This window comes from Gorilla gorilla, chromosome 2 (genome assembly GCF_029281585.2).
Source record: "Gorilla gorilla gorilla isolate KB3781 chromosome 2, NHGRI_mGorGor1-v2.1_pri, whole genome shotgun sequence".
In the NCBI taxonomy this organism is placed as follows: Eukaryota; Metazoa; Chordata; class Mammalia; order Primates; family Hominidae; genus Gorilla; species Gorilla gorilla.
This window is the reverse complement of record NC_086017.1, coordinates 195,360,716-195,375,435: the sequence shown is the minus strand read 5'-3', so window position 1 is coordinate 195,375,435 and position 14,720 is coordinate 195,360,716. Positions and strand designations below refer to the sequence as shown.

General features: G+C 50.9%; 1 protein-coding gene across 1 annotated transcript; it reads left to right on the top strand.

The window, feature by feature from the left end:
- Window positions 1–12,293: 12,293 nt before the first annotated feature.
- Window positions 12,294–14,634, top strand: CAMK2N2 (calcium/calmodulin dependent protein kinase II inhibitor 2). Its single transcript, XM_004038120.4, has 2 exons — window positions 12,294–12,731; window positions 13,616–14,634. Exons 1-2 carry the CDS (start codon window positions 12,563–12,565, stop codon window positions 13,684–13,686), a joined length of 240 nt encoding a protein of 79 aa, XP_004038168.1. The 5' UTR covers window positions 12,294–12,562; the 3' UTR covers window positions 13,687–14,634.
- Window positions 14,635–14,720: the final 86 nt, after the last annotated feature.

The following is a 14,720-nucleotide window of genomic DNA, read 5'->3' as shown; positions in this document are numbered from 1 at the left end:
TGCACCCCAAAATTGCATGGCTCTCAAACAGGAGACAGTATAGTACAGTAAGGATAAAAGATTCTGGATCCAGACTCAGTTTCCTCATTTGTAAAATGGAAATGAGAATACTTACTTCAGGCCACACACGGTGGCTCATGCCTGTAATCCCAGCACTTTGGGAGGCCGAGGCGGGTGGATCACCTGAGGTCAGGAGGTCAAGACCAGCCAGGCCAACATGATAAAACCCTGTCTCTACTAAAAACACAAAAAATTAGCTGGGTGTGGTGGCACTCGCCCGTAATCCCAGCTACTCGGGAGGCTGAGACAGGAGAATTGCTTGAACCCAGGAGGTGGAGGTTGCATTGAGCCGAGATCGTGCCACTGCACTCCAGCCTGGGCAACAAGAGCAAAACCCTGTCTCAAAAAAAAAAAAAAAAAGACTAATACCTACTTCAAAGGCTAGTTGTGAGAATTAAATGAAATAGTACTTGTAAAGTATATGGGACAGTGCATGACACATAATGGGCAATGTGTTTTTTGTTTGTTTGTTTTGAGAAGGAGTCTCGCTCTGTCGCCAGGCTGGAGTGCAGTGGCACGATTTTGGCTCACTGCAACCTCCACCTCCTGGGTTCAAGCGATTCTCCTGCCTCAGCCTCCCGAGTAGCTGGGACTACAGGCACGCACCACCACACCTAGCTAATTTCTGTATTTTTAGTAGAGACAGGATTTCACCATGTTGGCCGGGCTGGTCTTCAATGCCTGACCTCAAGTGATCCACTCACCTTGGCCTCCCAAAGTGCTGGGATTACAGATGTGAGCCACTGCGCCTGGCTTACAGCATTATAATCTTATGAAACCACTGTTATTATAATGCAGTCCATCATTGACATAAAGGTTGTTATGTGGTGCATGATTGCATAATGAAAGCTACTACGTATGGGCCACCTGGCAACAGGATCATTAGAAATACTCGCAGGGTCACTGCAACAGCATACTACTAATAGCAAGTTTAGACAGCACTTTACTACGTGGCAGCCACTGCTCTAAGTGGTTTACATCTTATGCACTCATGACACTTATGAAGCCATTCTACAGATGAGGAAACTGAGACATAGAAACACTAAGAGTTATACAAGTTGTAAGTGGCAGAGCTGGGATTCAAACCCAGGGAGTATGGTTCCTTTCTGGAGAGCAGTTTAGCAATATGAATCAAAAGGTGGCTACACTTCCTCCCCGCATTAGTTGCTAGTGGTTTGCTACATCCCTTCTAGGAAGAATAAGTGGAAATACATAAATTTCCAAGACAGGCAGACTTGGGCTCAAATTTGGGCTCAATTCTTTATCAGCTGTATCATCTTTATCAAGTTACTTGAAAGCTCTGACTGTTAATTTTTCTCATCTATAAAATGGGAATAATAACCCCTGTCTCAGAGAGTTGCTGTGAGAATTAAATGCAACTACATATGATAGAGCCTGTTACCTATTTTTACACTGTTCTCAGATGCACTGGGCTTGGCCTAAATGGACATTTTCTTTTCAAGTCTCTTTCATGACCCAAATTATTTTTAGACCCGTAACCATCCCCCCTCCCCTCCCCTCCCCTCCCCTCCCCTCCCCTCCCCTTTCCTTCCTCCCTTCCTTCCTTCCTTCCTTCCTTCCTTCCTTCCTTCCTTCCTTCCTTCCAATTTTTAGAGACAGGGTTTGCTCTATCACCCAGGCTGGCATTATCAGGACTCCCTGCAGCCTCAACCTCCTATGCTCAAGCGATCCTCCCACCTCAGCCTCCCAAGTCGCTGGGACTACAGGTGCATTCCATCACACCTGGCCTTTTTTTTTTTTTTTTTTCCATACAGATGAGGTCTCACTGTGTTGCCCAGTTTGGTCTCAAACTCCTGAGCTCAAGTAATCCTCCTGCGTTGGCCTCCCAAAGTGCTGTAGGCCTGAGCCACCACGCCCAGCCCCCCATAACTATTTCTGACTACATGTTAAATACCCTATGTATAAGAGTCTTGGAGGTTGCTCTATTTTATATTTCTATTTTCTTTCTCTGCATTTTTCATCTTTGACTCTGTTTCTCTCTTATTCTCCTATTTTTTCTCTCTCTTTTCTACTCTTCCTTTCCTACATGGATAATCTTTTTTTGATCTTTTTTTCCTGCATAGATAACCTTTTTTTGGTCTTTTTTCCTACATGGATAATCTTTTTTTTTTTTTTGGTCTAAATTGATTGTGAATTGAGAGGGAATGGACAATGGCTTGTGTGTTAAATTTACAAACACAATGTAGTCATGAAGATAACAAGAAACATCGATGAGGCCCAGTGTGGTGCTCATGCCTGTAATCCCAGCACTTTGGGAGGCTAAGGTGAGTGGATCACCTGAGGTCAGGAGTTTGAGACCAACCTGGCCAACATGGTGAAACCCAGTCTCTACTAAAAATACAAAAATTAGCCGGGCGTGGTGACGGGTGCCTGTAATCCCAGCTACGCCAGAGGCTGAGGCAGGAGAATTGCTTGAATCTGGGACATGGAGGTTGCAGTGAGCTAAGATGGCGCCACCGCGCTGCAGCCTGGGCGATAGAGCAAGACTCCATCTCAAAAACAAAAGAAACATCAAAGTCCAGTATAGATAAAGATGGAAGATATGAACACTCATACATTGCTGGTAGCTTAAAAGTTGATACAACTTTTTGGCAATATGAATCAAAAGGTATAAAAGTGTGCATACTCTTTGACCCAGAAAATTTACTTCTAGGAAATTGTTCCAGGAAATAATCATTATCCATGGGATAGTTTTATCAATTAGCTTTTGTTGTGTAACAAATCATCTCAAACTGGATTAAAATAACAAACATTGATTATTTCTCATGTTCTGTGATTCTTTGGGATTGGCCAGCTCAGCAGGAGCTGGATGGTTTAGCATGGTCTAGAATGGCTTCATTTACATTTTTGGTCTTCAGCTGGGGTGCCTGAACAGTGTCTCTGTGTATTATCTCCTCTTCCAGTAGGCTTGCCCAGGCTTCTTCACATGGTGGCCTTAAGATTCTCAGCAACAAAGAAGGGGCAAGCCTCAGTGCATAAACACTTTTTTTTTTTTTTTTTTTTTTGAGATGGAGTCTTGCTCTGTCGCCCAGGCTGGAGTGCAGTGGTGTGATCTCGGCTCACTGCAAGCTCCGCCTCCTGGGTTCACACCATTCTCCTGCCTCAGCCTCTGGAGTAGCTAGGACTACAGGCGCCCGCCACCACGCCAGGCTAATTTTTTGTATTTTTAGTAGAGACGGGGTTTCACCATGTTAGCCAGGATGGTCTCGATCTCCTGACCTCGTGATCCGCCAGCCTTGGCCTCCCAAAGTGCTGGGATTACAGGCGTGAGCCACCGCGCCCGGCCATAAACACTTTTTTTTTTTTTTTGACACAGAGTTTCGCTCTTGTTGCCCAGGCTGGAGTGCAATGGTGCGACCTTGGCTCACCGCAACCTCTGCCTCTGGGTTCAAGTGATTGTCCTGTGTCAGCCTCCCGAGTAGCTGGGATTACAGGCATGTGCTACCATGCTTAATTTTGTATTTTTAGTAGAGACAGAGTTTGTCCATGTTGGCCAGGCTGGTCTCGAACTCTTGACCTCAGGTGATCCACCCTCCTTGGCCTCCTAAAGTGCTGGGATTACAGGGGTGAGCCAACGTGCCTGGCCATAAACACTTTTTTCAAGCCTCTGCTTGCAACACATTTACCAACGTCCACATTGGGCAAAGCAAGTCACATGATCAAGCCCATTCAGGGCTGGAGAAATAGATGCTACTCCTTGATTGGAGGAGGTACAAAACAATGTGGCCATTTTTTTCCTACAACATTTGCTCATCACAGCACTATTTATAATAATAAACAAAAAATTAGGAGGGAATTCAATGTTCAAGAGTAGAGGGCTTGTTGAATTAAACATCCATACAATGAGATGCTATGCAACATTTACAAATGATAGACAAGAAGAGTTTATGCTGTGGGAAAATATTCCCCACATACAGTTAAGTGGAGGAGAAAAAGGGTTACAAAATCTCATTTTTGTTAAGCAGAAGGTATAAAAGCATAGGTTAAAAAAAAAAATTGGAATTGCCAGGCACAGTGGCTCATGCTTGTAATACCAGTACTTTGGGAGGCCAAGGCAGGAGGATTGCTTGAGCTCAGGAGCTTGAGACCTGGGCAACATAGTGAGACCTCATCTCTATTAAAAATTAAAAAAAAAATTAGCTGGGCATGATGGCATGCACCTGTAGTCCCAGCTACTCAGGGGGCTGAGAAGGGAGGATCACTTTAGCCTGGAAAATTGAGGGTGCAGTGAGCTATGATTGTGCCACTGCAGTCCAGAAGGGATGACAGAGTGAGACCCTATCTCAAAAATCAAACAAGGCCGGGCGTGGTGGCTCATGCCTGTAATCCCAGCACTTTGGGAGGCCGAGGCGGGCAGATCACGAGGTCAGGAGCTCGAGACCAGCCTGGCCCACATAGTGAGACCCTGTCTCTACTAAAAATACAAAAAATTAGCCAGGCGTGGTGGCAGGCACCTGTAATCCTAGCTACTCGGGAGGCTGAGGCAGGAGAATGGCATGAACCCGGAAGGCAGAGGTTGCAGTGAGCCGAGATCACGCCACTGTACTCCAGCCTGGGTGACAGAGCGAGACTCTGTCTCAAAAAAAAAAAAAAAAGAAAACAAGTAAAACAAACCAACCAAACAAAAAAAGCAAAAAGGATTAGGAGTACATACAACAAAATATTAATAATAAATATATCTAGTGATGGCATTATTTTTTTCTTTATGTTTTTCTGTATAATAATAACATTTCTATAGTCCAACATTTACCTAAGCAGTTTATATATATGTTACCTGATTTAATCCTTGCGATAGCCTATAAGATGGGTTCTACCAATATCATTGTCCATATTTTAGAGATGAGGAACCTAAGACACAGAGAAGCTTAATAACTTGTCCAAAGTTACAAGCAGGTAGAGGGCAGAGCCTGGATTTGAATGTAAGCTTCATGTTCTTAACTGCTACACTATTTTCCTTTTTTTTTTTTTTTTTTTTTTGAGATGGAGTTTCACTCTTGTCACCCAGGCTGGAGTGCAATGGCACAATCTTGGCTTACTACAACCTCTGCTTCTTGGGCTCAAGTGATTCTTCTGCCTCAGCCTCCAGAGTAGCTGGGATTACAAGTGCCCACCACCACACCTGGCTAATTTTTGTATTTTTAGTAGAGATGGGGTTTCACCACGTTGGCCAGGCTGGTCTTGAACTCCTGACCTCAGGTGATCCACCAGCCTCAGCCTTCCAAAGTGCTGGGATTACAGGTGTGAGCCACTGCACCCAGCCCACTATTTTCCTTTCAAAGGCAACTAATTTGTCTGGGGCTAGAGTATAATGTTTGATAAATGTGCTATATCACTGGTTTTAAGCCCTTAAAAAAAATATATTAAGGCTGGGCTCAGTGGCTCATGCCTGTAATCCTAGCATTTTGGGAGGCCAAGACTGGAGGTTTGCTTGAGCCCAGGAGTTTAGGACCAGCCTGGGCAACATGGTGAAACCCTGTCTCTACTAAAAATACACAAAGATTAGCCAGATGTGGTAGAGGATCACCTAAGCCATGGAAGTTGAGGCTGCGGTGAACCAAGATCATGCTACTGCACTCCAACTTGGGTGATGGAACTGAGATGGTGTCTCAAAAATAATAATAATAATAAAGAAAATTAAATAATAAAATGTAAAATATATTTAAACGTTTTTATTGCAAATGTAATATACTCTAGAATTATACTGAATAAAATATGAAATTCATTCTGTTGGGATCCTGGTACCATCCTCAGAGATAACTATCATTTGCGTTTTGGTATGTATCTTTCCAAATCTTTCTTTCTTTCTTTCTTTCTTTTTTTTTTTTTGAGACATGTTCTCACTCTGTCGCCCAGGCTAGAGTGCAGTGGCACAATCTCAGCTCACTGCAACGTCTACCTCCTGGGCTTAAGCAATCCTCCTGCCTCCTGAGCATCTGAAAATATATGTGCTCACCACCATGCTTGGCTAATTTTTGTATTTTTAATAAAGATGGGGTTTTGCCATGTTGCCCAGGCTGGTCTCAAACTCCCGAGCCCAAGCAATCTACCTGCCTCAGCCTCCCAAAGTGCTGGGATTAAAGGTGTGAGCTACTGAGGCTGCCCAGATCTTTCTTTTATGTGCATTTATGTTCCTATATATACTGTATGTATATATGTGAATGTAGGTGTGTATACATATGTGTGTATGTGTACTTTTCCCATATATGTAAAATTCTACTCTAAACTTATTTGGTGACATTTTGGCAGGTCTTGAGGATTTTACCATGTCTGTTCACATAGATCTTTCTCATTCTTTTTTTGGTAATTGATATAGTTTGGCTGTGTCCCCACCCAAATCTCATCTTGACTTCCCATGTTTGTGGGAGGGACCTGGTGGGAGGTGATTGAATCATGGGGGCAGGTCTTTCCTGTGCTGTTCTTGTGATAGTGGGTGGGTCTCATGAGATCTGATGGTTCTATAAGAGAAAGTTTCCCTGCACAAGCTCTCTCACTTTGCCTGCTGCCATCCGTGTGAGACATGACTTGCTCCTCCTTGCCCTCTGCCATGGTTGTGAGGCCTCCCCAGTCATGTGGAACTGTAAGTCCATTAAACTCTTTTTCCTGTATAGATTATCCAGTCTCAGGTATGTATTTATCAGCAGTGTGAAAACAGACTGATACAGTAATTTATCAGTTTCTTTTAAATAGAATGGGCCCTAGAAATACCCTCATGGTGTGGGCTTCCATCAGGTGGATAGGGTAGGACCAAAAGGCCCAGAGAGAGTCTAAGGAAGGAGAAACATGATCATGAGAAATGATAGTAAAAATACTACCCCCCCCAAAAAATATATACATATGTATTTTTTTTTTTTTGAGATGGAGTCTCACTCTGTCACCCAGGCTGGAGTGCAGTGGTGGGATCTCAGCTCACTGCAAGCTCTGCCTCCCGAGTTCACACCATTCTCCTGCCTCAGCCTCCCAAGTAGCTGGGACTACAGGAGCCTGCCACCACGCCTGGCTAATTTTTTGTATTTTTAGTAGAGACGGGATTTCACCATGTTAGCCAGGATGGTCTCGATCTCCTGACCTCATGATCCGCCCGCCTCAGCCTCCCAAAGTGCTGGGATTACAGGTGTAAGCCACCACACCCAGCCTATATTTTTTGAGATGGAGTCTTGTTTTGCCACCCAGGCTGGAGTGCAGTGGCCGATCTTGGCTCACTTCTACCTCTGCCTCCCGGGTTCAAGCAATCCTCCTGCCTCAGCCTCCCCAGTAGCTGGGATTACAGGCGCCCACCACCATGCCCAGCTAATTTTTGTACTTTTAGTAGAGACGGGGTTTCGCCATGTTGGCCAGGCTGGTCTTCAACTCCTGACCTCAGGTGATCCACCCGCCTCAGCCTCCCAGAGTGCTGGGATTACAGGTGTGAGCTACCACACCCGGCTTACCCCAAAATATTTCTAACAGCTGGTATTTGTTTCTTAGTGCCGCTGTAACAAGGTACCACAAACTGAGGGCTTAAAACAACAGAAACTTATTCTCTCACAGTTCTGGAGGCCAGAAGTCCAAAATCAAGGTGTGGGTAGGGTTAAGCTACTTTGGAAGACTCTAGTAAAGAATTCTTCCTTGCCTCTTTCAGCTGCTGGTGGCTCCCAACATTCTTGGTTTTCCTTACCTTGTAGTTCCCTCACTCCTATCTCTGCGTCTTTCATGTGGCCTTTTTCCCTGTGTGTCTGTTCTCTTCTTATAAACACATCGGTGACGGGATTTGGGGCCCACCATAATCTAGTATAACCCCATCTTAATTTATTTTTTATTTTTTTCTTTCTATATAAGACAGGGTCTCCCTATGTTGCCCAGGCTGGTCTTCAACTCCTGGGCTCATGGGATCTTCCTGCCTTGGCCTCCCAAAGTGCTAGGATTACAGGCATGAGCCACCACACCCGGCCTATATTTTATTTTATTTTATTTTATTTTATTTTATTTTATTTTCTTATTTTATTTTATTTTTTGAGACAGGATCTCACTCTGTCACAGAGGCTGGAGTGCAGTGGCACAATGTGGGCTATTTTTAGTAGAGATGGGGTTTCTCCATATTGGCCAGGCTGGTCTTGAACTCCTGACCTCAGGTGATCCACCCGCCTGGGCCTCCCAAAGTGCTGGGATTACAGGCATGAGCCACCTAGCCTGACTGTACCTTATCTTAACTAATTGTATCTGCAAAAGCCCTATTTCCAAATAAGGTCACACTTTTTTTTTTTTTTTTTAGACAGGGTCTTGCTCTGCCACCCAGGCTAGAGTGCAGTGCGGTACAATCATAGCTCACTGTCAACTAGCTTCTGTGCTCAAGTTATCCTCCTACCTCAGCCTCCCAAGTAGCTGGGACTACAGGCATGCACCACCATGCCTAACTAATTTTTTTTTTAGTAGAGATGGCATCTCACTATATTGCCCAGGCTGGTTTTGAACTCCTAGGCTCAAGTCATCCTCCTGCCCTGGCCTCCCAAAGTGCTGGGATTACAGGCATGAGCCACTGCACCTGGCCCTGGGTCACACTTTGAGGTTACAGGTGAACATTGAATTGTTGTGGGAGTCCCTATTCAATCCACTACAGGGGTCTGCAGTTTCCACTTGACTAAAAGTGTCACTAATACTCAATTGTCAAAAGGCATGTTATCTGTGTAGAGCACGTGGAGCAAGTATACTAGGTTTGAGGGACTTCCAATTGAGAGACTCAATGCACTGTCATGCAACTCTATACAAGCTTTATTTCATTTTAGTGAAAATGTATTTTCCTCTCATGGGAAGGAAGCAGAATATCAGAATTTTAAAGACAGGAGCAGAATTCAAAGAAATCCCCACATTTTTACAACATAGCTGAAGCTTATATATCGTAATAGTCCACAGGTTTGTACTTAGGACTTTTGCTTTAACCATGATCCAGCAGGCACGGCAGGGACGGGAATATAATTATTTAAGAAGGAGGTAACCAAGTGAATTCTGGATTAAACTGTCATTTTTCCAATCTCCCTCATTGTGCAGAGAGAAAGGAGAATTGTTTCAATTCCTCACACAATGCTCTTATCTCATCCTTGGCAAGAACCCTCATGCCTCTTCTTTGGCATTTTAGGTGAGGGGCAGCTCACTACCTCCTGAGACAACCCACTTTACCCCAGGATGGTTTCATCTACAAAACTGTCCTTTTCTTTCTTTTTTGAGTCAGGGTCTTGCTCTGTCACCCAGGCCAGAGTGCAGTGGCACCATTATGGCTCACTGCAGCCTCAAACTCCTGTGCCCAGGTGATCCTTCTACCACAGCCTTGCAAGTAGCTGGGACCACAGGTGTGTACCACCATACCCGGCTTGCTTATTTATTTACTTATTTATTTAGAGATGGGGCCTAGTTATGTTGTCCAGCCTGGTCTCCAACTCCTGGCTTCAAGCGATCCTTCTGCTTCAGCCTTCTGAGTGGCGGAATTCACAGGTGTGAGCCATGAATGTTGCCCAGCAAAACGTTCCTTAATAAGTAGGTTTTATCATCCCCATGCTTCAGACTAGAACATGGGGCTTACAGAGGTATCATATCATGCAGACACATGGTGAAAAGACTAGAAGGATATATATATATATAGTTATAAGGCCGGGTGTGGTGGCTCATGCCTATAATCCCAGCACTTTGGGAGGCCAAGGCGGGCGGATCGCGAGGTCAGGAGTTCAAGACCAGCCTGGCCAACATAGTGAAACCCCATTTCTACTAAAAATACAAAGACTGGCAGGGCACAGTGGCTCACACCTGTAATCTCAATACTTTGGGAGGCCGAGTGGGCGGATCACGAGGTCAAGAGATTGAGACCATCCTGGCCAACATGGTGAAACCCTGTCTCTACTAAAAATACAAAAATTAGCTGGGAGTGGTGGCACGCACTTGTAGTCCCAGCTACCCAGGAGGCTGAGGCAGGAGAATCGCTTGAACCTGGGAGGCAGAGGTTATGGTGAGCCAAGATCACGCCATTGCACTCCAGCCTGGGCAACAGAGCAAGACTCCGTGTCAAAAAAAAAAAAAAAAAGATGTTATGTGATTTTCTTAATTTTCCTAAAATTTTTTTCCTTCCTTCCTTTCTCTCTCTCTCTCTCTCTCTCTCTTTCTTTCTTTCTTTTATTGAGACGGAGTCTCGCCTCGCTTTGTCGCCCAGGCTGGAGTGCAATGGCCCAATGTCCGCCAACTGCCACCTTTGCCACCCTAGGTCAAGCGGTTCTTGTGCCTCAGCCTCCCAAGTAGCTGGGAGTGCAGGTGTGTGCCACACCTGGCTAAATTTTTTTGTATTTTTAGTAGAGACGGGGTTTTGCCATGTTGATCAGGCTGGTCTCGAACTCCTGACCTCAGGTGATCCACCCACCTCGGCCTCCCAAAGTGCTGGTATTGCAGGCGTGAGCCACTGAGCCCGGCCTCCTAAAATGTTTTAAGTACAAACGAATTAATTTTTTAAAACCATGATTATGGGTCCTTCAGTTCAAGGTCACTGAGAAAGTGGGAGTCAGGATTGGAACCCATTACTGGACAACTTCCAGTGGATGTGGAATTTTCTGGACTCTCTTCCAGTGACCCCAGTCTTCCGCCTTTATTGTCCTTCCAGTTTCAGGGCTCCTCTCACTCCAGGCTGGGCCTCCACCTCCAGCTGTGGCCCTCATCCCGGAGACTAGGACAGAGCAGAGGAGGGCTTCATAGTGATGGGCCCCCAGGCCTGGGCCCTTGAGTGAGGCTGGCATCAAGGTATCCTGTGGAATACCGCCCCCACCCCATCCAGTTCCCTGGGCAGCCACCATTGCGTTTGTCCCTGTGTCTCCGGTATTAACACCTGGCGAGGAAGTGTTGGAAGGAGACCCACTACAAGGCAGCCTCACCAGCTGTGTGATTTGGTAATTTGGCCAGATTAAGGAAGGAAAGCGCGTTCGCCTGGAGTGTGGAATGAACGTACAGGGTGATCATTACCGTTATCAGCGCTGCCGTCACTGTCGCCGCATGTGAGACACCCCCTCCTCCCCAAGGCCAGTGATTGCGCCAGAGCTCCTGCGCGCTGGCAAGCAGGTGACGCCGCGGGTGACGGCCAGCCAGGGTGGGGGTTGTGGGGGCGGGAGGCAAGGGGAGAAGAGGGCATGTTCCCGTCGGTGAGGCGAGAACTCACCCGTGGTCCAAAGCAACGAGGGCGGGGGGCACCCTCCATCTCTACCGCACTCCCTCGGGGCACACACTGGCGCGCTCCGCGTCCTCAGGTGCTCCGAGCTTCCCCGCGTCACCCGCAGCCAGGGTGCCCCCCGCGACGCCGCCATTCATTCCTCCTACACTGCGAGCGCACCACTCCAGAGCCGCGGGGGGCTCCAGCCACCGGACTAGGGCTGGGGGTGTCTGCCCTGGTGCGCGCGCGTCGGCCCAGTTACTATAGACCCCTCCTAGGAGAGACTGAAATACCCAGATTCAGGAGACGGAGACACCGTGGCACAGAGATACAGGAGTCAAGAATGGAGATAGAGAAAGGCAGACACTTAAGGGACAGGCATAGACAAAGGCCATAACACAGAGAAAGAGATACGGGGCACAGAGACAGAGAGATACAGACACTTAAGAGATGGACTGACACATACAAAGGCGGAGACAGAGACACAGACCGGCACTCAGAGACGCACGGACCCTGACGATCTACTTAAGACCAGCAGAGCAACTAGTACAAGAGCGCGTCAGCGGCAAGGGCACCATCCCACTGGCCCGAGCTCTTCCCGCGCTGTGGGTTCGTGCCTTCCCCAGTCACCCTGTACCCGAGTCTCCTCCCCGCGCATTTCCCGCTCCCCGCTTTCCATTGCCAGCCCTGCGGCCGCCTTCCCGCCCCAACGCGCCCGGCCAGCTTTTGCCCTCCTGCTCCCAGTCCCCCTTGCACGCCTCTCCCAGCCTAGGGGTCAGACCCTCCCCCAAGCTCCTCCAGTACCAGGCTCGATCCCACCCCCCTTCGGTCCCGCCCCTCCCCGCGAGGTCCCGGCCGGGTTGGCTGGTACTATTCCCCAAGACCCACGTGCTGGCCATTCCCCGCCACAGTGCGGGAACCTCCCACTCCAGCTGCCTCTGTTCCCGGGGTAGCCGGGCGCGCTCCTGCCCCCGGCCCCGCCTCTTTCCCCTGGCCAGTGCCCGCCCCGCCTCCTCCGCGCCCCGCCCGCCGTGCTCTGCCGCAGTCGGGCGCTCATCGTCATTCCGCTCTTGCCGCCGCCGCCGCCACCCCCGCCCCCCGCCCCCGCCCCCGCCCGGTCCCCGCCACCGCCGCCGCCGCCGCCTGCCCAGCGGCCCGGGAGGCGGAGGCGCGGGGGAGGAGGCCCCGCTTGGCTCCTCAGCCCCGGATGCTGCATGACTTCATCCTTCCGCCGGCTCCCCTGCTGAGGTAGGGCCGGTCCGGCAGCAAGCCCGCCGCCCGCGCCCCGCCGCAGTCCCGCTCCCGCCCCGCGCCCACCCCGCGCCCGCCATGTCCGAGATCCTGCCCTACAGCGAAGACAAGATGGGCCGCTTCGGCGCAGACCCCGAGGGCTCCGACCTCTCCTTCAGCTGCCGCCTGCAGGACACCAACTCCTTCTTCGCGGGCAACCAGGCCAAGCGACCCCCCAAGCTGGGCCAGATCGGCCGAGCCAAGCGAGGTACGCGGCCCGGGCCCGGAGTCGCCGCCTGACCCAGAAACCCTCCGCCGGGCGCCCCCCGGCTGCCGTTCCCCGCCGAGTGCCCGCAGCTCTTGCCGCAGACCACCGCACCAGCCGCTTTCCGGCCCGGGCTGGAGGGGGGGGTCCCCGCTGCAGTGTGTGTCCCCCTCTTCCCTTCTCCCGGGAACACGGTGCCCCGGATTCGATGCTCGCCACCTCTGGAAGCAGAGCCCTGGCACCCGGGCGAGGGGGAGGGGCCGGTCGGGGCATTTGGGGCTGCACGGAAGTGGGAACACGGGGTAACGGGCTCATTCTTTGGGATCAAATACTGAGTCGGTGGACAATACGAAGAACCTTCGGGTCGAGAGGGGCGTCTAACAAGAGAGGGCAGGAGGCCGGGGGTCCTCTTGTCTTGGTTGTTTGCATGGGGAGGGGAGCTCTGTTGGTGCCAGGATCGGAAGAGGGGTTCCAGCGGCGAGAGGGCTCAGGTTGAGGGCTGGACCAGCTGGATACTCGGTTTGAGCCCCATTTGAGCAGGGGGATCTGTTGAAGTGCGGGTTGAAGAGGGGGATTCCGTGAGCAAGAGGTTTCTGATCAACTCAGAGGGAGGAAGGCTCAGGTGGCAGGAGGGCTCGCACTGGGAGGGAGAATAGCTGGAGCCTTTGGAAGAGGGGCGTTCCGCCATCGCGAGGGGAGGGGGTCTAGGCTTGGCGGCGGGTTGGGTCTCCAGAAGAGTTCGGACGGGGAGGACACCGCGGCACAGGGTTCCGAGGGGCGTCGCTGGGCCACGGGCAGTAGCTGCGCGGGAAGCTAGGACGCGGGGCTCATTCTCATCGCCGCCGCCCCCTGAGGCCGCGCGGCTGACGCGCTTTCTCCCTGCGCAGTGGTGATCGAGGATGACCGGATAGACGACGTGCTGAAGGGGATGGGGGAGAAGCCGCCGTCCGGAGTGTAGACGCGCCGGCTCGGGCGGCGGGCTCCGGGCCCAGCCTCGCAGCGGCCAGGAGCGCGGGCCGGCGATGCGGCTGCCGGCGCCCCCCCCCGCCCCGGCCCAGGCGCCCGCGGGCGGGGGCTGCAGGGCCGTGCAGCCGCCGCCGCCGCCAGGCACTCCGGAGCTGTCCGCTTCAGCACCACGGCGGCCGCGGTAGCGGCGGCGCGGACCCGCCCGGAACCCGCCGCCGCGCTCATGCACTTTAAAACCTCGGGCCGCAGCCCCACCCCGCACACCGGAACGGACACGGAGACCCGCGGCCCCCAGCCCCCGGCCCGCCCCCTCCTGCACGGCTCCCCTGCCCCGCCCCCCTCCGGCCAGTCTGGTCTGCAGACCGGGCGGCCGCCGGTGTCGGACCGCGCGCGGCCAGGGATGTTTGGCTGCGTACTTGCATGAGCTTTCCACCCACTTGAGCCCAGTCCTCCGGGCCGTTCCTCGCCCCCACCCCTGTCTGGCGTGACCCCAGCCTCAGCCTCTTTCTAAGGGACTTCCTCAGCACATTTGTATTTTTATATCCGACTCTTTGTTTACTGGCTCTGCTCATGGTTCCTGCCCTCCCCTCAGTCTCGGCCACGCTCTTCTGCGCCTGGCAGATAGGACGGGTGTTGAGGCTGGGGTGAGACAAGCCCCCGACACGGTTACCAACCACATGGCCAGTCTGCCCAGGCCTGACCCCAGGAGGCTTTCTGGCAGACCCCTTCTCCCCAAGGTATCATCACCTTCCGAGGGCCCAGATCAGATTTTACCTTGGACCCCTGAGTCTTGCCCCTGGGAACCCAAATGGGGACTGCTCTGAACCTTTGGATGACATCTGTGGCCCCGGAGATGTTCTCAACCCAGGGGTGCCCTTTGTAAATGTTCCTCCATCCTCACTGTACCAGGAGTGTGTGAATAAACACAGACCCCCCTGTGTGTGTGTGGCCGCTGCTTAGGTCTCAGGAGCCAGGCCAAAATGGGAGGGGGGGCAGGTACTTGGGAATCTCAGGTGCACGTTGCTG

Excerpts from the sequence above, each read along its gene's own strand:
- CAMK2N2 (XM_004038120.4), top strand. The coding sequence starts at position 12,563 with ATGTCCGAGATCCTGCCCTACAGCGAAGACAAGATGGGCCGCTTCGGC. Across the intron at positions 12,732-13,615 it reads GATCGGCCGAGCCAAGCGAG|TGGTGATCGAGGATGACCGG; the intron begins GTACGCGGCCCG and ends CTCCCTGCGCAG.